Raw genomic sequence first — 22,516 nt, forward strand, 5'->3', positions numbered from 1 at the left:
AGACAGGGAATGAACCTAAATGGCCATCAGTGGTAGACCTGGATAAAGAAAATGTGGTTTACGTATGCCATGGAATCCCTACCAGCCATAAAAAAATGAGATGGTGTCTTTTGCAGGGACGTGGATGGAGCTGGAGGCCATTATTCTTAGCAAACTAATGCAGGAACAGAAAACCAAATACCACATGTTCTGACTGATAAGTGGGAGCTAAAGGATGAGAACACACGGACATGAAGATGGGAATAGCAGACACCAGGGCTACTTTAGAGCAGAGAGTGGGAAGAGGGGAGAGGATCAGAAGAGACATCTATTGGGTACTAGGCTTATTACCTGGATGATGAAATCACCTGTGCACCAAACCCCTGTGACACGCAGTTAACCAACAGAACAAACCTGCACGGGTACCCCGACACTAACATAAAAGTTATAATAAAGATTTATCATATTCAAATAAGAATAAGGTGCTCTGCTCCTGCCTGACCCAAACTTGAAACTGTCCCCACAAAGCAGCATTTCAAATGTTAAGATTTCCCGGAGAAAATAAGTTGGAAAATGCAAGGAAAATAATGAGGAAGATGGGAGGCCACTCGGGGTGACAGAGCCAGCATGGGGTCCCACACTGCGGGGTCGTTAAGGACAGAGCTGAGGCCTCTCAGGGATGCCTGCATAGGCCAGAAAGGATTAGAGGGAGAAGAGAAAGGTCTCCTGGGCTAGAAAGCGAGTAAACATGGAAAGCCTCCTGGCGTGGTGGCCATGGCAAGCGGGGCTCCCAGCAGAGAGGAGCTGTGAGAAAGCGCCAGGGCCCTTTCAGCCTGGGAGAAAGCCGCCTTGACAGAGGGGCCCCAGAACACTGGGGGGGGCAAGGCTGGCACAGGTTCTCTCCACAAGGGCCACACTCTGGAGTGACTCATTCCCAGGCCCCCGCGGACAACCTTGGGCCAAATCCCATTTCCTCCCTGAGAAAGGCTTTAGCCAGGGGAGGGAGGCGACCTGCAGCATCTCAGCGGGGCGATCCCACTCCAGGAGTCAGCTCCCTCCCCTGCGGAGAGTGCCCCAGATTTGGAGTCGCCTTGGCTGTGTTTCCTCCTCTCCAAAGGCCCGCGGAGGCAGATGGTAGTAAAATGCTACGTGGGAGAAGTAGCATCCGATTCTCTAGATCACAGATCAGAGTCCCAACTCCAGCACTTGGGGGAAACTTCAGAGATCAAGCCTGGCCCCACCATTCATTTTACAGACGGGGTAACAGGGGCCCAGAGAGTCAAAGTTACTTGGCCAAGACCTCCCAGCTGTTCGGTGGCAGTGCCTGTCTGGAAACTCTTGCTTCCTAGATCCTAGCTCAGAGTGGGACCCTCACACCACCTGGAAGGAAAGGGACACAGAGAGATGGGAACCAGGGGACACTTCTGAGCCAGGACAGTGCTGTCCTGCTTTTCTGGGAATGGTGGGGAAAGGGAGAAAGGAAAGTGATGCTGACTGAAGTGGGGAGTGGGGGAGGGATGCTGAGTGCAGGGGGAGTGGAGGCGGGATTCTGGCTGCAGGGGGAGTGGGAGAGGGATGCTGAGTGCAGGGGGAGTGGAGGCAGGATGCTGACTGCAGGGGGAGTGGGGGAGGGATGCTGAGTGCAGGGGAGTGGAGGAGGGATGCTGAGTGCAGGGGGAGTGGGGGAGGGATGCTGAGTGCAGGGGGAGTGGGGGAGGGATGCTGAGTGCAGGGGGAGTGGGGGAGGGATTCTGGCTGCAGGGGGAGTGGGGGAGGGATGCTGAGTGCAGGGGAGTGGAGGAGGGATGCTGAGTGCAGGGGGAGTGGGGGAGGGATGCTGAGTGCAGGGGGAGTGGGGGAGGGATGCTGAGTGCAGGGGGAGTGGGGGAGGGATGCTGAGTGCAGGGGGAGTGGGGGAGGGATGCTGAGTGCAGGGGGAGTGGGGGAGGGATGCTGAGTGCAGGGGGAGTGGGGGAGGGATGCTGAGTGCAGGGGAGTGGAGGAGGGATGCTGAGTGCGGGGGAGTGGGGGAGGGATGCTGAGTGCAGGGGGAGTGGGGGAGGGATGCTGAGTGCAGGGGGAGTGGGGGAGGGATGCTGAGTGCAGGGGGAGTGGGGGAGGGATGCTGAGTGCAGGGGGAGTGGGGGAGGGATGCTGAGTGCAGGGGAGTGGAGGAGGGATGCTGAGTGCAGGGGGAGTGGGGGAGGGATGCTGAGTGCAGGGGGAGTGGGGGAGGGATGCTGAGTGCAGGGGGAGTGGGGGAGGGATGCTGAGTGCAGGGGGAGTGGGGGAGGGATGCTGAGTGCAGGGGGAGTGGGGGAGGGATGCTGAGTGCAGGGGGAGTGGGGGAGGGATGCTGAGTGCAGGGGGAGTGGGGGAGGGATTCTGACTGCAGGGGGAGTGGGGGAGGGATGCTGAGTGCAGGGGGGAGTGGGGGAGGGATTCTGGCTGCAGGGGGAGTGGGGGAGGGATGCTAAGTGCAGGGTGGAGTAGGGGAGGGATGCAGAGTGCTGGATGGCGTGGCGACGGGATATGCTGACTTCAGGGGGAGTGGGAGCTGAAGGTGTCCTTGCCTCCCCGTGCTTCGGCCTTTGGATAAACTGCTCTTCACAGTTTTGCTAACTTTTTTTTTTTTCTTTTGAGACAGAGTCTCACGCTGTTGCCCAGGCTGGAGTGCAGTGGTACCATCTTGGCTCATTGCAATCTCTGCCTCTCGGGCTTAAGTAATTCTCATGCCTCAGCCCCCTGAGTAGCTGGGATTACAGTTATGCGCCACCATGCCTGGCTAATTTTTGTATTTTTTGTAGAGATGGGATTTTGCCACGTTGGCTAGGCTGGTCTCAAACTCCTGACCTCAAGTGATCCACCCACCTTGGCCTCCCGAAGTGCTGGGATTACAGGTGTGAGCCACTGCGCCTGGTGCAGTTCAGCCAACTTATTGAACTGTTCGATTTGCTTGCGTGCACTCAGGGAATGTTAGGGTTGTAAGGGACTCTGGGGTTGGGTGGGTCAACTTCCTGCCCAGTTTGGAAGTCCCTGAGCATTTCTGACTGTGGCCATTCACTCCTCTTGAAGCTTCTGGAGAGCAGGAACATCTCCCTGGTCCTAGGCATTGAAGCAGCCCTGAGTCGGGCTTCACTGTCACACAGGACCTTGGGTGTGCGCCCTGCGGCTGCGGGTGGGATTCTGTTCCTGGAGCCTGCAGAACACGCCTGGCCTTGCTGCACCAGCTCTAGGCTGGTGTGTGGTGGACAGATGGAGCGGGCAAAGTACTTCACTTCCCCGAATGCAGGCTTTCTCTTCTACGATGGAAGCGATGTCTGCCTTACAGTGATACAGGAGTGAAGAAGAAATTACTTAGGCAGATAGTGAGGGTACGGAAGTCCTCAGTATGGTTTTCCTTGTCATGAAAAGTAGGCCCAAATTCTTTTCCTTTCTAATAAAGAACAGCCTGTAAAATCGAGCTGCAGACATAGATGCCGGCAGTAGTGCCAATTTCGAGATGGTGGCTCCATCTTCCCTTCTCTTTGTCAGTCATGTGTACGGTAAGGGGCAGACAAGACGGCCTGGCCAACGGGAAAGTTCATTTGCATAAGATTAGGGTGGGGTGGCCAGCCTTCCCCCTGTGCTATATAAACATCATACCTGATGGGACCAATCTGTAAGCTCTAGTGTAAACCAGACACCACCTCCTCAAACCTGACTGTAAAATCCAGCGCATCTGCTGGTCAGCCTTTTCCTCTGAGAAGTCCCCTCTCTCTCACTAGAGAGAAAACTGTTTTCCTTTCTCTTTCTTTCTCTCTCCTTTGCCTATTAAACCTCCATTCCTAAACTCCTCATGTGTGTCTGTGTCCTCAATTTTCCTGGTGTGAGACAGTGAACCCCGGGTATTTACCCCAGACAACATAGCTGCTTCAACAGGCTGTTGTGAGCAGCCATAACAATCTCCACAGAGAGCCCAGAGCTTCATGTTGGCCTCTGGCCTCTGCTCACCCTGTCCACCCACACATCCCAGGCCCTCAGTTGCTCCTGAGGTTGCTTTAGGCTCCTCTCTTGCTGCCTTGGGGCAGTGGCCCTGCAAGCAACCAGGAGGCTCAAACCCAGCAGAAGAGGAAATGGGAGAGCAGGGAAGACCCAGATACCTAACCACAAAGAGACCGCCATGACAGAGCCATGACTGTGGCCTGTGGGTAGGGTGCACAGGCCGGGCACTCCCTGTGTCCTTCCCTCCCTGAGGGCACTGCTCAGGAGGGTGTCGTCATATGTTGCACCTATCTCACACTGCTGTACAGAAACACCTGAGACAGGCTAATTTATAAAGAGAAGAGGTTTGATTGGCTTGTGATTCTGCAGGCTGTGCAGGAAGTATGGTGCCGGCATCTGCTGGGCTTCTGGGGAGGCCTCAGGGAGCTTTTACTCACAGCAGGAGGGGAAGTGGGAGCAGGCAGGTCACATGGTGGGGGCTGGTGCAAGACAGGGAGGGGCTACACACTTAAAGGACCAGATCTTTCCAGAACTCACTCACCATGGTGAGGACAGCACCAAGCCATGAAGGATCTGCCCCTGTGATGCAAGCACCTCCCACCAGGCCCCGCCTCCAACACTGGGAGTTATATCTCAACATGAGACTGGGTGGGGATAAACCTCCAAATGATATCACCTAACTTTTGGGGAGGGGAAGATGGCTGGCATGGCCATGGTGAGCTTCTATCCCGAGTCAGGTCAAGGAAATGTGAGCCAATCTCATCAGAACCCTCTAAGCACAGGACAAGTGGCCTTTTCAACACACTCCAACCACGCAGGCAGGGTTCCTTGTGTAGCTTTGAAGGAAAAAAAATTACAACTTTCATAAAGAAGCTAAAAATAAACAGATTAAATCTCATCTGTGATTAAATCCCAGTGACCTCTCACCCCGGTTTTTGTCTGTGGTTCTTGGGAAATTAAAAAGTATTTGTCCAGCCACTGACGATCAATCAGGTTTTAAAAACCAGGAGTATCTGAGAGGTCTCCGAAAAAAGAATGTAACATTGGAACACAGGAAACAGAAGATAGTCAGTGTGGCTGACGGCAGCAAGGAGATGGGGGGGTGTTTGTGAATAAAAGAAGCCACACGTCTTTGAAGGGTGGACTGAACCAAGCTGACATTTTCATCAGTAAAATGCGGAGGAAACAAACTTCAAAGTAATAGAGTCTACGTTCACTGTGGCTAAAAAGAAATGCTTTCTGGTATTCTGTACTAACACCCAATATCTCTTCTCAGGTGTGTAATGTGGAAAACATTAAAGTTCCATGCCTCGGTTTTCAGAGCCATAAACTAATGGGTCTGGCCACCATGGTGTGCATGGGACCTGGTCAGGGCTGTGACATCTGCATGACACTGGAAACTGGTGCCATGTCACAGAAGGCAGGCTAGTCACAGCATTGCTCCCCCTGATGATCCGAATGGTCACATCGTCTAAGATGAGCTTGTCTGGGATTTCAGAGTGGTGTGTGTAGCTGTCTGTTCACATTGTTTTGTTTGTTTTCATTTCTGTTTGAGATGGACTCTTGCTCTGTCGCCCAGGCTGGAGTGCTCACTGCAACCTCTGCCTCCTGGGTTCAAGTAATTCTTGTGCTTCAGCCTCCCGAGTAGCTGGGATTACAGGTGCGTGCCACCATTCCCGGTTAATTTTTGTATTTTTAGTAAAGACGGGGATTTCACCCTGTTGAACAGGCTGGTCTCGAACTCCTGGCCTCAAACTAGCCACTCGCCTTGGCCTCCCAAAGTGCTGTGATTACAGGCATGAGCCACTGTGCCTGGCCTCTGTTCATCTTGTTTATTCTCTATTTATATCGTATTTTATATTTATATGTTTCGCATATCTTCTATTGAAAGATTAAGTGTCAGTACAGTATTAAGTGATTTTCACAAAATACCTCCAATGCCTCCCTCCCATTTTTCAGATGGAGAAAGTGAGGCTGGAGAGTAAGAGGCAGAGCTGCAGTTTAGTTGGCCTGGAATCCTAACCAAAGGGTTTTACTCTCTGCCTCGCACCCGTCTCTAGCCTTCATTTTGTGTTTTAGATTGGAGTCCCGTTTCTCTGCTCACGAGGCTCGCCTAGACTATCTGTGCATCCGAACGACACCACCTCTTTTTAACTCCAATCCACCATGCTGTCACAAATTCCCCTGAGATCTTTGTCTACTTGTTTTACAGCCCTGCTGCGAACAAACATTGGGATTCAGATTTTATTTTTTATTTTTTTGGAAAAACAGTACAGTATTTGCTCTTTAGTGCAAATACTTTTGCTCCCAGTCCTGCAGGCTGGCATGGTGCTGTGAATTTCCACATGCCTTCACCCCTCTGAGCTCCACAGCAACCACAGCGGGGAGGGCGGGCCTCCCTCCTGCGATGAAGGGCGGCCTCCCTTGCGGCTGAAGAGACAGAAGCCGTCGACACATTTTCACTGCTGTGCAGATTCGTACAGATCTTTTCCAGAATAAAGCATTACTCGGCCAGGACTCCTCAGCCTCTTCTGTGAGACGTGGTGGTATTTGTCAGCGATGTGGCCTTTGCCGTCTTGGTGACGTGAGTAGCTATTGAAGCATGTCCCCAAGACTCAGTCTCTTCCTTCCCAATAAAGCATTTTAATCAATTTGGCTGTTTGTTTGGGTCATATTTGCTGAGTCCTGGATTGATGGAAAAATCACTCTAGCAGGACATCGCCTCTCCACTCTCCACAAACAAAGATCCACCACATAATATTAGATGGAGACAAATATTGTCACCGTTCAGGAATGCTTTGCAGTTGGGTTCTCTCTAAACTGCAAACATTCTTTTAATACAGGGAATTCCTACGAGAGCTGTAAAAATCCTACTCATATGACATATTACCCCCTCTTGAATGAAGCCTACTGAAGGGTTATTAAAAATTTACCTTTTTGTCAATAAAGTTCTTTATGGGACATTTTTCTGGCTGCATTTTAATGTCGTGCTCACTGCCCCAGATGTATGAGGAAGGAGACAAAAAGGCCATTTAAAGCTCTGGTTCTAGAATGCCCCTATTATGCATTTAATGAAATCAAGTGGCATGTGGGTTTGCTGTATGTGGACATAGTTTTGGCTGTAGGTTGCTTTCATGAACCCACAGAGACAGAAACCTGCAGCAATGGAGAAAATGCTAATACAGACGTCTTACTTCAGTGTCTGGCAAACGAGATTATATGTAAGTCGTTCTGGAAGAACTGATCCTGATTCTTTGAATTTTCAGCCTCCACTAGAAAGTTCTCTTACTGTATTAATGGAAATGATTCATTTTTAAAAAATGTTTCAAATATAAAGATGACAATTACATTGATATTTGGAAATGCCATGTTGAACAGTGAGACTTCTAAGCCTTTATTTTATTATTATTATTATTTTTTGATAACACTTGAAGCAAAGATAATAGGATTTTACAATACTGGCTTTTTACTGATGGACTGAAACCACATTTTTCTAAGGTACACCTATTACTCTTTTTCTAGATTGAGGACGATGTAGACGTCAGCTTCCCTGACGAGGGAAGCTGAAGCTTTCCAATGATTCCTGAAGCCTACATTCAATTAATTTCCCTGAAGAGCCCTATTGCCTAATGGAACATGGCGGGAATGGCCACTCTGGAAAGCAGGATCCGTGGAGCCCTGGCTTCTGGCTCACTGGCTTTTAGCTGAGCCTTCCAAATGGCTGGGAATGAACATCCAGTTAGAAGCGTTGGTTTGGAACGGTGGTTCTCAAACTTCATGGTGTGTCACAGTCACTGGGGAACTTGTCCAAACACAGATTGACAGACCCCATCCCAAAGTTTCTGATTCTGCAGCTTTAGGGAGGGCCCCGGGAACATGAGCTCCTCTTCCCAAGCTCCCAGGTGATGCTGAGGTTGCTGCCCCGGGAACCCACTTTGAGAACTGCTGATCTAAGGCGTGCTGGGGCAACTGGTTGTCAGAGGGGTCAGGACACTTGGTCTCCTTCTCTTTGGTCTCACTGAGAATGTGAATGTAAATAGGCCATTTGCATGGAGTCCCCTGCGGGGCACACTGGATGGTGGGGGAGCGTCTGGAAGGCATCTGCACACTGGCTTGCAGCCTCAGTGACCATCATCTAGTTCAAGCCCTGCGTGGTCCCCGGAGGAGCCCAGTGACAAATACGGAGGAGATGGTGAGTCTGTGACACGGCGCCTGCACTGGACCCCTGCTTAGGCTGCAGCTCACAAAAAGGATGTTGGTCTGTCCTTGAACAAACAGATGGGCCCTGCATTTCCGGGAACTTTGGAGGATATTTAAAATACTTTCCTCTGACTTGGTTTAAACAGAATCATGAACACCTTTCTCCACGAAAGCAGCATCTTTTTGTGTTTTCCAAAGCCTGAGTGTCTCCAAGGAATCTTACCTTGGGCTGATAATTCTTCCCTCAAGACAGCAGTACCTTTGACACAGAACACCCTCCAAAGCCCAGCGCCCCTGCCTAAGTCAGACAGGAGGGCAAGGCCCAGAGCCCCTGTCTAAGCCAGACAGGAGGGTGGGGTGCAAGGGTACCTCTGCTTCTCTGCCAAGCTTATTTGACTATGGCCTGTCTGAACCCTTTTATAAGGGCTGCTTAGTCATTTCTTCAACAAATGTTCCCCACCACTCTTTTTTGGTTCTTTTTTCTTTTCTTTTTTTTTTTTGAGATGGAGTCTCACTCTGTCACCCAGGCTGGAGTGCATAGGCTGGAGTACAGTGGCAGGATCTCAGTTCACTGCAACCTCTGCTTCCCGGGTTCAAGAGATTCTCCTGCCTCAGGCTCCTGAGTAGCTGGGATTACAGGAGAACGCCACCGTGCCCGGGTAATTTTTGTATTTTTAGTAGAGAAAGGATTTCACCATGTTGGCCAGGCTGGTCTCGAACTCCTGACCTCAGGCGATCCACCTGCCTCGGCCTCCCAAAGTGCTGGGATTACAGGTGTGAACCACTGCGCCCAGCCAACAAATGTCTTTTGAAGGCTGACTAGGCCCAGGGCGTGCTTCCCGGGGAGAGAAATGTCATAGTAAAAGGAGCTCCCTGCTCTCACAGAGCTCAGGCCTTAGGGTAGAGACACACGATAAAGAAATAAGTGAAAAATCAAGCATATAGGTACTGCAGTCAGACACTTGTCCATGTTTTGAAGCAAGTAAAGCAATAGGGGACAGAGATTAAGAGGTATGGGGTCAAGGAAGGCCCTTCTGAGGTATAGCAGAGACCACAGTGAGGCCAGGGGAGGGAGGAGGCTCCGTGAACATCGTGGGGGGCGTCCAGACACTGCTCTGTGGGGAGGATACGCTGCGCCTGCGGGTGGAGCAGGGACGAGGCCGGCACAGCCTCTGCCCAGAGAGGGGCCCAACGCTGCCAGGAAGAAACGGCTCAGGAGGAACCAGGGCCACATCCTTCAGGCCGCATGTCACCCACGGCAGAGGTCTGGAATGTGCCCCAGCTGGGAGGCAGAAGCCGTTGGAGGGTTGAGAACATGGGAACCTGACTGGCGTTTAAAGGGTCACTGATTTCAGGGTAGAGGATCCCGCCACCCCCTGCAAGGTTGGGGATCAGCTAGGGGAGCCGGGGACCTGGACTAGAGCGAGGAGGAGGGGCTGGGACTTGGTCAGATAGAGATCTTGAAGGTTTCCCACGCAGGATTTGTACTGGATTGGGTGGAGACGTGAAAGAAAAGAGGATGAATCCTGGCATTTTGGCCCCCGTGGTGACGGGAGCGCCTGTTGACTGAGCTGCAGCCCTCCGCGTGGGGAGGGGGCGGGGGCGGGAGTCAGGTGGGTCCATGCATTCGGTTTGGATCCATCTCTTCGGCATCCTGGGGGAAATGTCCAGCAGGCGCTGGGGAAGTTGGGGCCAGAGAGCCAATGTGAGAATCAGCCGTGCACAGACGGCATGTGGATCCACCGAACTGGTCGGGTCACCTGGTGGAAACAGAGGTGAGGCGGAGGTTCGAGTTGGGAGGCCTGCAGTGTTTAGAGGTGAGGAAGAGGAGAGGGATGCAGCAAAGGCGACTGAGAAGGAGCAATCCAGTCTCAGCATGCAGGCACCTCCCATACAACGCGGCCTGTCCTTACTGCAGTGGCCCTCAGGCTCCCTGGGTTGTTGTCACTAAGCAGGTGGACGGTACATTCTCTCTCCTTCTCTTAATGGAAGCACTGCCATTTCTTAGATGGGAATTGCAACATCTGTAAAGGCCCTGAAATTATCTTCAAAATACTGTGTGTAATGTGCACTTATCTGGGTAGAGGCTGCAGAGTTTCCAACAGATTCTTAAGGCAAGGCTAGGGAATATTTCCCAATAATTTCTAAATAAAAAAGAAACTAAAGTAATACATTTCTACACTTATCAAGCACAGGAAGAGAACAAATCCTTTCACCCAGATTTAAACTTACAGAAACTTGGCAAAGTAAAAGCGAATAAAGAATCTGAGTACCTTACAAATATTCCCACTGGGGAAAGCAAAAGTCAACCTCTGTAACAGAGAAATGCAAATCAATCAATGTGCAAAGGGCACTTCCCACCACATCTCTGTCCATGTCATTAACTACTGATGGGGAATTGGGTAATAGCCAAGTTACTTGTAAGAAGAACCGAGCTATATCAGTAGTGAGATCTAAAATTGGATAAGATTGTGTGAGCAAAAGGAATAGAATCATTCCTTATTGAGGCAGCCATGGAAGGACTCTCAGAAACTTTCTTCTATAGCTGCTACATGCTTCTTTAATATCATCACCAGCACTTGAACTGGAGAGCAAACTAGGGTTTGCTAGTTAGGGTTTCTCCAAAACAAAGCTTGATTTCTGTTTTGGATTCCCATGCAGCTTACATGCATTTACACATTGAAGACTGCAAAAGAAACAAAGATGATGGGAGATATTTTTAGAATCTGATTCAACACCAATACGTATCTTCCTGTTGCAAAGTGCTCTTGATTAAGCCAAGTATACTTGTATCATTGTCTTCCCATTGCAGGACAGAGAAGAGGTTGATAGTTCCTTTTGTATTACAACATCATGATTACAAATAATCATAATTGAGTGCCCATTTTAAAGTGACCTTTCCCTCCAAGCACACAGGAGACTTCCTCAGTTTCCCTTGGAGAGCAAAGAAATACTGAATCTAGTGTACAAAAGGTAATAGAAAGTTTAAGTCCCTTCCAACAGGCGATTTTAACAGAAATGGAGTTGATTGTGCTTGGGAAAGCTCCTCTTTCTTGGTCAGAAAAAGAATATGGAGTTTTAGGAGCTGCCTAGCAAGCTAACAGTGGACACCTGCGTGGAGGTGGCAGATCCTGGAGAATGGGTACTGCCCTGGTTACCTCTGTGTGACTTAGGCACTACTGACCCACAAGCCGTGTGACCGCCAAGGTCCCTCTGGGCCCTGGATGTTTGGTGGACGTGAATCGACGTGGTGTGAATGGGAACTTGGTCAAAGTCAGTTTCACTTTGCTGAAAGCAAAGCCTCTTCTTGGAAACGTCACATTTTGGACAAACTTTGATCAACGGGTACATTTCTAACGAAGGAAGCTTTCATAGAGGGAATTGTTTAGAAAGCATTTGAGGCTTTTGACTCCATTTAAAATCCTATCGGAGAATCGAAATTTATATTTAGAAAAATATCCACGGGGCATTTCCCCAGATATATTACTTCTTTAAAAGAAGATCCGTCTTTGAGCCTCCCAGCTTTTGCTTGCAAAAGGCTCGTGATGAACATCTCAAAACAACCAAAAGAAGTAAAAGAGGCAGTGCATGTTGAAACAGACTTAGAACTCTTTAGTTTTAGCTTCTCTAAATTAGCAGTCTGAGATGTCCCACGACCTATACTGAAACTTTGCTAGAGATCTCATGGAGGTCAACCCCAGAAGAACTTAAGGGTTTTTCTTTTTGTTGTTGTTGTTTAAGATATCTTCAGCTTTGAAAATACTATTTTCTAAGGATGTAACCATTTCACAGAGTTTTTTAATGTGCTCTCTCTCTCTCTCTCCATATATATATTTGAGATGGAGTTTTGCTCTTGTTGCCCAGGCTGGAGTGCAATGGTGCAATCTCAGCTCACTGCAACCTCTGCCTCCAGGTTTAAACAATTCTCCCACCTCAGCCTCCTGAGTAGCTGGGATTACAGGCTACCACTACCATGTCTGGTTTATTTTTTATGTTTTTAGTAGAGATGGTGGTTTCACCATGTTGGCTAGGCCAGTCTCAAACTCCTGACCTCGGGTGATCCACCTGCCTCAGCCTCCCAAAATGCTGGGATTATAGGTGTGAGCCACCGCACCTGGCCTGAACTCCAAAAATGTCCATTTTTGATTGGCATTTCTCATATAGAGTCAGGCCATAAAAATCACGTGCCATTCTTCCCACCCGATGGGCCAGGGAGGATACTCTCATAGTGAGGAGTGTGCCCATGGAGATGACTTCTAGGAGGGCATGTGGGCTGCAAATCCTGGCATCTGTCTCACTTGGGCCTATTGGGGACAAGAGACCAGCCACCCCAGCCCATGGGGGCTCAGCAGACATTACAGCCTGGCTCTCCTAGGGGACCACACAATGATGGAGCACCTGTTTTCTCCAGGCACTTGGTGGCTGCTTCCCCAGGAACATCCCTCTATCCTCACGGGTACCCAGCCATGGACCTCAGGGAGCCCTGGACAAGCATGCACGTGTGCGACGCTTGTAACCAATCTGCAAGGTCGACATCATACAGCCCATTTTTGGATGAGGGAGTTGAGTTTTAGAGCATTTACATAATTTGCCCACGGTCACAGGACAGCTACTCAGTGGTGGAAAGATACTTCAAAAGCAGTTCTTCTGAGTTCCCACTCCTGCACTAGAACCACTGTGCCGCAGTGTCTATCATCGTGTCCTTGCAGTGACCTGGGGAGAGAGGCTGTCCTGCAGGCGAGGAAAGCTAAGTGACTCGCTCCAGGCTGTCCAGCTCCCGAGTGACAGGCCCAGCCTTCCCACCCAGCTCCTCTACCCTGGCATCCAAGGTCTCATTCCTTGCCTCCTCCTTAACTGATTTTAACACCTGAATGGTGTCTTCGAGTAAATGTAACAGTCCTAAGAGGACAAACAAAAACCTTTGCCTAATACTCAGTCCCCAGTGTTTCCCGCTCTTCATCATTCCGTTCCTTTAGCTGTCTTTGAAAGGTGGTTTCAGCGTGTAAATGTAGCAGGTGGAAGAAGCTCTTGTCTTGCTCAGAGGCCGGAAACCTGCTGACATTTCCTCCTTCTCGGTGGAGTTAATCAGAAATTATTTGGCTGGAGACCTGGGTATTATTTTAGAAGGCAGACTTGGGTAGGCTGACCATTGGAAAAGGTAGCGTTTTCTAATTCTATTAAAACAACAAAAAATGTGGGTTTTGGGGTTTTATTGTGCCTTTTAATTTCCAGAGACCATGATCCTATCTATAGAGTTATTTTGGGTTTTTGCAAAATTATCTTCTTTTCACAAGAAACTCACCATTGCCACGTAAGAAGCATCGTATTGTCTGAGGAGTTTTCAAATACATATCGCTCTGCCCGGGTAGACACTAGTCATCTTTTGTACTTGTTTTTCTTTGAAATGAAAGTTCGGCAGGTATCAGAAGCTCTGGTAGCACTTTTCATAGGTTACCCCTACGGCTTATAAGCCTGCAGCACGCAGGGGGCAGCCCCACTTCACAGCTGACGCCGTGTGAGTTTCAGAGAGGTTAAATATCTTGCTCGAGGCAGCAGAGCAAATAAATGACGGAACTAGTCAATGAAGCCTGATTTTATTTTATTTTTTTATTTTATTATTATTATTTTTTTGAGACAGAGTCTTGCTCTGTCGCCCAGGCTGGAGTGCAGTGGCCGGATCTCAGCTCACTGCAAGCTCTGCCTCCCGGGTTTACACCATTCTGCTGCCTCAGCCTCCCGAGTAGCTAGGACTACAGGTGCCCATAACCACACCCGGCTAGTTTTTTGTATTTGTTTAGTAGAGATGGGGTTTCACTGTGTTAGCCAGGATGGTCTCGATCTCCTGACCTCGTGATCTGCCCGTCTTGGCCTCCCAGAGTGCTGGGATTACAGGCTTGAGCCACCGCGCCCGGCCTTATTTTATTTTTTTGAGGCGGGGTCTTGCTCTCTCACCCAGGCTGGAGTGCAGTGGCACAGTCTCAGCTCACTGCAACCTCCACCTCCCTGGTTCAAGCGATTCTCCTGCCTCAGCCTCCCGAGTAGCTGGGAGTACAGGCACCTGCCACCAGGCCTGGCTAATTTCTGTATTTTTAGTAGAGATGGGGTTTCACCATGTTGGCCAGGCTGGTCCCGAACTCCTGATCTTAGGTGATCTGCCCACCTTGGCCTCCCAAAGTGCTGGGATTACAGGCACGTGAGCCACCATGCCCGGCCAAAGCCTTATGTTTTCATTCCAAAGTTAGGGCTCTTGGCTAAGTTGCCAGGTCTTCCTGCTCCTATATCAGGCAGTTTTCATGAGTATAATGAAGAGTGAGCGGCCAGAGCTGCCTCTGCATGTCCCAGCAGAGCCGGGTCAGAGCCATTCCAGTACCAGCTTTCAAAGGCGCCAACAAGCCGTGATCCTTCTAACTAATAACCTTACAGACTTTGGTGTTCCCTTTGTTTGTTTCACTGATGCCAGCTGATGGATGCAATTGAACGTCATAGTTTGCAGAATAACCTGCTTTAATCTGTGGATGTCTACTTCTAGCTGTGCCTTTACCAAATATTGTGCATCAAAGTCAATTTGTTGGCCGGGCGCAGTGGCTCATGCCTGTAATCCCAGCACTTTGGGAGGCCGAGGCGGGTGGATCACCTGAGGTTGGGAGTTCAAGACTAGCCTGACCAACATGGGGAAACCCCATCTTTACTAAAAATACAAAATTAGCCAGGCACGGTGGTGCACACCTGTAATCCCAGCTACTCAGGAGGCTGAGGTAGAAGAATTGCTTGAACCCAGGAGGCAGAAGTTGTGGTGAGTTGAGATCACGCCATTGTACTCCAGCCTGGGCAACAAGAGTGAAACTCCATCTCAAAAAACAAAAGACAAAAAACAAAGTCAGTTTGTCTTATCCAATCGTGCCTCTTCCTTCACTGTAGACAATGCTTACAGAAACAGGATGGTAGCTCCTAAGCTGCTAGATTTCACATGCTGAGACAGTAATAAGGGGAAATGAACGATGAGCTCATTTTCAAAACTGGTGTTTGCCTTTAGAAACTTGTGCCTTAGATAGTGAAAACAGTTTGGAGGCTGATGCATAGTGCATGGAGAAACACATTTCGCTTCTTCACTTTTTTTTTTTTTTTTTTTGAGATGGAGTTTCACTCTTGTTGCCCAAGCTGAAGAGCAACAGCACGATATCGGCTTACTGCAACCTCCGCCTCCTGGGTTCAAGCGTTTCTCCTGTCTCAGCCTCCCAAGTAGCTGGGATTACAGGCGCATGCTGCCATGCCTGGCTACTTTTTGTATTTTTAGTAGAGATGGGGTTTCATCATATTGGTCAGGCTGGACTCGAATTCCTGATCCACCCGCCTTGGCCTCCCAACATGCTGGGATTATAGGCATGAGCCACCATACCTGGCCTCATTTCTTCACTTTTATGCAGAAGTTTCACTTTGCTACAGGAATAAGATACTTTCGGCTATGTATTTCTAAGCAGTTACAGCATCTCTTAAGTGTGCAAAGTCAGTGTTCCATCTTTATGAAGTTTTCTGGGCTAAGTTTCAAATGCCTGAAGCTCCCATCTGACATGTCTGAAGAGCCATGATCCAGGGCTGACTCTCTTACAGTTGCTCTTCTCTTTGGTCATTTTTTTTTTTCTTTTTCACTTGAATGAAAAAGTGCATGTCTTTTGTCTTTTTTTGTTGTTGTTTTTTTCCTTTTTGGTCTCAATAAAATCGCCCAATACGACCATCAGACCCACTGCATGGTGCTATGAGAAGTCATCCAACTAGTGGGAGGAAGCAAGCAAGAGGAGTTGCCAAGGAAGAATTTTGATCTGTTTGAAGGAGTAATCATTAAGATACATATAAGTCATTTTCAAAAATAATTAAAAACCCTAAACAAACTTCCAGATAACACTTTGTCAATAACACACCCGGTCCTGAGATGCAGTGTGCCATACGGAGAGATGAGGATTCAAGCTAGCCTTTTCTTTTTTTTTTAAACATATTTGCCAAGTTACATTTCACACGTAACCCTGACCCCGTCCTCTCCCCAGTCTTCCCCTACCTGCACCCAAATATAAACTGAAAAGCCCCTGAAGCCCAGATCACTAGTAGGCTAAAGGCATTAATTACAACTGTAGCTGAGGTTATAATGGGCTGCAAAAATTTCCTGCTGTAATTGGAATATAGATTCAACAGTTTTATTGAATGTCAAAGCACATTATTCCGCACAGCTGCTAGAGAGGCACTGCTGAACCGATGCTTCTCTTCCATGACAAACACCTATTAAGCAGTCAGCATAAACTCTTCCCTTACAACCTCTGACATCACCCCCAGGGCAGGCACACACAGAACAGCAATTGCTGAATTGCGTATGAAAATTATAGTTTATTGTCTATACAACTGAAGGTTTCACTCGGACTCCTGCTTCTGTCGGAGCTGTATAAAGAAGCAATTCTTCTCATAGAACAAATAAGCACAGTACACTATTGTAATCTAAGAAACAGGCACTATTTATGTATTGGAAAGCCTTGCTCTCAATAGGGCTAACAGTCCAATGGCCCATAAGCCACTATTTTAGCAGCTGTAGAAAAGAAAGCTGTGGAAGTCACAAGGAATGAGATGCTAAAAGCAGCAGAGAGGGATGATCCCAACACCAACGGGAGGCTTCAAGTCCCAGCTGCTGCCACTGTTAGTTCAGCAAGCAAGACTCGTAGGTGGGGACCACGTACTTAATGTTGATAAAGGCATTTTCTCCTCCGTAGCGCTCGAAGGCCTCCAGCGTCTCCTGGATCAAGTCACCAATGTTCTCCCTCTTCTGCTGGCTGTAGTCAATGCCATCTCCGGAGTTCACTGGTGCATGCAAACACACAAAGAGGGCAGTTATTTCTCCGCAATTTCCCGAAAAGTCCTACACAGTTTCTACTGAATGCTTATGAGGAGACACAAACATGCGAGATTTTTACACGATCTTGAGGAGTTTTAAAAGCAGTGGCAACTATACAAAAATACCAACTCCCAAATTGGAGCCAATGAAAAATAATCTAAAATGAAGGAATAATGGAGTAAACAAAAGCGAGTGAATCACAGTTACAAGAAAGAGGACAAGTCAGGGACTCTCTTTCTTGATCTATTATATACAGAGTGTTCTCTTGGGCCCTGAGTCTTCTGAAATCACAGCACGGCGTCCTTAGAAGGAACAGTCTATTGTGAGATCAGGCTGTTTGTTCCTTGTGATTTAAAATGGGTCTGCTTTGGAATGAGGCTTAGCCCCCACCCCGCATCTCTGCTGCTTTTGAACACATGGCAAACTCTTTCTCCTGAATCCCAGTAACCCAAGTGTTCAGTTCCCTGAAATCATTTTGCTCATTCCAGGTGCAGGTGGGAGAGGAGGAAGCTGCTTCTCCTGTCCTGGCTGCTCCCGAACGATCACTCAATGCTGGGATGCAGCTATTTGTCAGTCAGGGCTTTGCAGGGAGTTTGTGTCACTGCTAGTTTTAGAGTCCCCAAGTCCAGGGAGGTGTGTCAGCTGTAGGGTCTGGAAGTGATCGCTTCAGTTGCCTCTCAGGTGCTAGGAGAGAAGCAATTTCTAGGGTGGCCTTCAAAGGCCAGGAACCTATGGCTAACAGCCTCTCCTCTATACCACAAACTCAATCTCGAATCCCTTTGAAAAGAGATATGCTAATGTATCCAAGCTGCAGGAGTTACCAAGGGTGAGGGAGTCTGACAAAAATGGGGCCTCTTAGCTTCCATTCTGCGTGTAGACATCCCACAATTGTTTTCTCTAATGATAGTCATTCCATGCTTTCTGTTGTATTCCACTGCCAGGTAACCAAGGGCTTCAACGACATTTATTCTCCCAGCAAGCAAGTCATGAGTGTGTCCTGCCTTATCTGCGGTGGAAGGAAAGTGCACAGGTGGGCTGGGACGACCCAGTAGGATGAGGGTGACCGCTCAGGCCTAGAGGGTGCCACGGGGCCAGGGACCTTCAGTGCAACTTGAAAATGTGCATTTCACTAGAGAAAGAATTCATTTGATTCATATTTCAATTGTAGACCCACAATGTTTATTTTGTTTGAATGTGAAAATAATAGAGGGAAAAATGGTGTTTCCAATCTTTTATTCTTCCTTAGTCATCCGAGACATTTAAAAAAGACTTAGTAATGGTTCAGACCAGAATAAATATAACAATTACAATCCTACACAGCATAGGGAAGCAGTTCTTTTGCTTGATGTTTCCAGAAACTTATTAGGGAAATATCACTGTCTTCTGTGATATACATACAATAAATTGCTATCCTTATTCATTTTTTTGGTGAGGGTGAAGGCAGGCAGATATATCACTGATTTTCAGAAAAAAAAACAGATTGGGAGTCACACAACTGTAGTGCATGTCATTTATTCATAATAAATGACCTTAAAATGGTTCACAAAGCCATTGCAATTAGGTGGGGTTTTCCTTCCTCATAGTACATGTCTTTGTGCTGTCACAGGTAAAGCTGGATTTCAATTTATTTAAAGTTCGATCATCCCAAATATTCAAATACATAGAACAAAATATTATATATATACACACATACATGTATGAATGAGAGAGAGGAACAGAGAGAGAGAGAGAGAGAGAGGGAGAGATGATGTCGGATACAGTGACTCATGCCTGTAATCCCAGCACTGTGGGAAGCTGAGGTGGGAGGATTGCTTAAGACCAGGAGTTTGAGACGAGCCTGAGCAACACAGCAACACAGCAAGACCCCACCTCTATAAAAGAAATGAAAAAATTAGCTAGGTATGGTGGCATGCGCCTGTAGTCTCAGCCACTTGAGAGGCTGAGGTGGGAGGATCACTTGAGCCCAGGTGGTCGAGGTGGCAGCGAGCCATGATTGCGCCACTGCACTCCAGCCTGGGTGAAGAGTGAGACCCTGTCTCAAAAACAAACAAACAAAACAAAAAGAATATATCAGAGAAACAAAAGATAAGATTTTTAAACAAAAGGGTTCTTGCCCTATTGCTTTTTAGAAAAACGACGACGATAAACTTTGTAAAAACAAACATGTAAACAGATACACCTTTGACGTCCACCGGCTTTTCTGTTTGTATTTCTTAAGATTGACATGGTGTTCTGTCTGAGGTGTGAGAAGGTGCAGGTGGGAATGGCTGCAAGGGATAGAGGAAGCCCTGTGGCCCTGCTGCAGGGAGCCTTCCACGAAGGGCTTTGAGCTGGATTGAGAGAGGAGGAGGAAGCTTGTGTTGGGAGGAGGCGTTGTTGACAGTTGTCACGGGTGTAAAGAAGAGATGTTAAGGAAGAAGGTGGGCAGGACGAAAAGCAACAGGGGATTTGAACAGAGGTGCTGGCGGGAGAACCCTGCGTGACAGGGGAGGTCAGCAGCAGGGAACGTGCTTTACAGAAACAACTTCAGCTTCCCAGATTCCAACCAAAGCAGGGACGAATGTCCCCTCAGAGTCGGGCTCATCTTTGTGTGCCCCTTCTCTCCAAATTATAGCTGATCAACTCCTCCTAGGCATGAAAGAGGTGGACCTAGGGAGATGATGGCATGGCCTGTTTGTGTAGGGCAGACAGCCCATTGCACAAATCCCTGGAGGGCACACGGAAAAGATAGTTGGTGATGATGCTGAGCTGTGGCAGCCGTGATCAAGTTCCTTATGGAGAAAGATACATACATTAGTCACTCATAAAGGGTGCCTTTTGTTGGTATATTAGTCAGAAGGTCAAGAGCTCAATAGACCAGGAGACAGACATATTTTCCTGATAGAGGGAAAGGGCGTGGAAGATCTGCACACAACGGAAAGCTTAAGGCACCTGCTTTTCCACTGCCCCAGAAGGCAGCAATGACAAGCAGAACTTTATCTCATTTTTTAAAAAATATTTGACTGTAGGAGTAAGTAAACTATGTAGCTTTTTTGTTTTTCCACACTGTATAACCTCAAATGATTAAAGAACAAACCACAATAGGAGTTGCTTATTCAAAAAGTGAGTTGGAGTTGGAATATTTTGTGGTTGCAGAATGTGTATCATTGGGGTAGAGAAAAGGCCAAAAAAGGAACACTTCCCTTACTTTTCATGCTGAAACAATGACCCTTGGGGTCTAATTGTGTTGAGAAGCAGGTGAGTCATGAGGTCTCCATTTCAAACCTGCTATATTGACAGTTTTTTGAGAGCCTGAAATTGAGGTGATTAAGTGTGAACTCACCATTTTAAATACATGCGACACTGTTCAAAAATACATTTGTGAGAATAGGACATTAAAAAAATTAAACCCAAATGGTTATTTACAATTGCCAATTTTGATTAGGAAAATGACATTTCAATTTATGAAGCAAGGAGTGTATTTATGTCTGGCAGCTAGAAAATATACACTGATGATGGAAAAGATATGTTTTATTTATAATCAAACAAATAGGTTGAAAGCAATGGTTTAAACCAGACTTGGTGCTTCTGGAAGGATGACAAGCAGGCAGAGGAGAACAAGGGATTTAGTTTCTGTTCTTGAAGATCCCTCCACGCAGGAGGTGTGTGACCTACTGCCTGAAAGTTGTTCTTGGTTAAAAATTATTTTAAGTGCATTTATTCCTCTGAATATTGGTATTTTTGATGATGTAAGCAGTTTGTTTAAGCATGAATAATATGCACACTCATTTTTCTATCTAAACCTCCTTAAACTGTGCCCACTGGATGCTTTCTCTTTCTGGATGTCATTTGCTTCAGAACTAGGACGCACGTGTCTATCCCAGTCTCTGGTCTCTTGTCCAGCGATGGCATCCTCCCTGCTTCGTGAACTCAGCTTGGGGCTGTGAAGGGACACTCGTACACCTTGTTACCGAGGGCCACCGCAATGGGGAGCTGCACCTGACACATTTACATTTCACAAAGATATCCGCCACTCCGTGGACACGGACCAGCAAAAGGCTTGGATGACATAGGATTTTGATGATGTATTCTCCAGTTCAATTCTAGACTGCGTGCAAACTTCATTCTTTCTTCTACTTTCTTTAGTGATGACTATTACAGGAGAAAGGAAAAGATCAAAGGTGAGGGAAGCAAAGCCAGAAAGGAAGGACAGCTTTGGTGGCCAGGGCGAGGTCTTCCCAAGTCACTCCCGGGACGTGCGCTGACGCGTTGCTCTTCCCTCCTGCAGAACGCCATGGGTCGTGGCAGCAGCTGCAGCTATTTCACAGGCTGTCCTCCCTGTAGACTAAGCATCTACTCCGTGCTATAGGGCAATGCGAGACAAAAAAGACCCTTGCCTTCCGGGGAGCTCGCCATCCAGCTGAGGAAGCCTAATTAGCCACGCTTCCTATAGGATGCAGTGGCCACTTTCTCCCCCATGGAAGTACGTCTGGACCCGGGCACCCCACTCTTTCCAGAGCCTCCACGCGCTGTGCGTCCCCCGTGGCACTTTGCTTGCCAGTGAGCCCTGCGTCTTGAGAACTCTGAACAGTTTGTTGTAGTTAAGACACTCAGGGATCCTAGAGACACGAAAAGCAGGAGACTTTGTGTGACGGCCACTGCGAGGCTCAGGGAGAGTTTAATTCAGATTTGGATTTTTCTCACTCTTATGCTTTGGGGCAATACTCTTAAATGGTAAATATATAGCCATTGTATGAACAGCAACACACAAAGGAGTTATTTGGAAATGAAAGCCTTATTGAAGGCACTGGAAAAATAAAACAAATAAACGCTTCCTTTAGATTGCTCACTCCACATGCCTGAAGGGTTGTTCATTTGATACCGAAGAGATGAAGTCATTTATGAACTCTATCTATACTTTTTCGTAATGACTAAGAAGATCCTAAATAGGCACGATTTCAGGAAGGAAGCCCTTCTGTTAATTTTGAGAACGTCCTGGCTGAAGCAGCAGCATCGCACTCTCAAAGGGAACAGCCAGACCACACTGGGGAAGGCAGAGTTGTCAGGTCCACGGGAAGAGAGTCCCGGCCCCAACACGCTCTCCTGCCTGAGATGCCTGAAGGGCTGGAGGCTGTTCGAAGGCAACAAACCAAACATTCTCCCAGGAAACACTAACTTGGGAAACTCCATTAAAAACCACCCAAGTGAATCAGGAAATGGTTAAGAGGTGACTGAGATGATGATAAAACTATCATTACCAGTCTTTCTTCACACTGAAGATCTGCTTTCGGAAGCTTGAATTTTATGATGCAACTCGCCATGCTCAGTAACAAAAATGGTTTGTGTTACCTCCTAGGTACACAATAGCTAGACTGTAGAAATGGCTGTAGAAATTAGCAACTATCTCAGACAAATACATGAGGATTATCGTGATAGAACAACATTCACCTTAGCTGCAGGCAGCAAGAGACATTGACTCAGGCAGACTGACTTTCTCCATGC

The 22,516-nt window shown here is 47.8% G+C and overlaps 1 protein-coding gene and 1 long non-coding RNA gene across 2 annotated transcripts in view; one reads left to right on the plus strand and one right to left on the minus strand.

Moving 5' to 3' along the window:
• The first annotated feature begins 6,881 nt into the window (after nt 1-6,881).
• LOC140713137 (uncharacterized) lies at nt 6,882-22,056 on the plus strand. Its single transcript, XR_012094993.1, has 6 exons — nt 6,882-7,184; nt 7,486-8,155; nt 10,976-11,136; nt 12,575-12,691; nt 17,977-18,065; nt 20,873-22,056. It is a non-coding gene; the product is annotated as an uncharacterized lncRNA (long non-coding RNA).
• PACRG (parkin coregulated) overlaps nt 16,517-22,516 on the minus strand; it is a 583,729-nt gene continuing 577,729 nt past the window's right edge. Inside the window, exon 5 of the mRNA XM_008007759.3 lies at nt 16,517-17,001. Coding sequence (XP_008005950.2) covers nt 16,841-17,001 — 161 coding nt within the window. The 3' untranslated portion in view covers nt 16,517-16,840. The remainder of the gene's footprint in view (nt 17,002-22,516) is intronic.

This window comes from Chlorocebus sabaeus, chromosome 13, assembly GCF_047675955.1.
Source record: "Chlorocebus sabaeus isolate Y175 chromosome 13, mChlSab1.0.hap1, whole genome shotgun sequence".
Taxonomy (NCBI): Eukaryota; Metazoa; Chordata; class Mammalia; order Primates; family Cercopithecidae; genus Chlorocebus; species Chlorocebus sabaeus.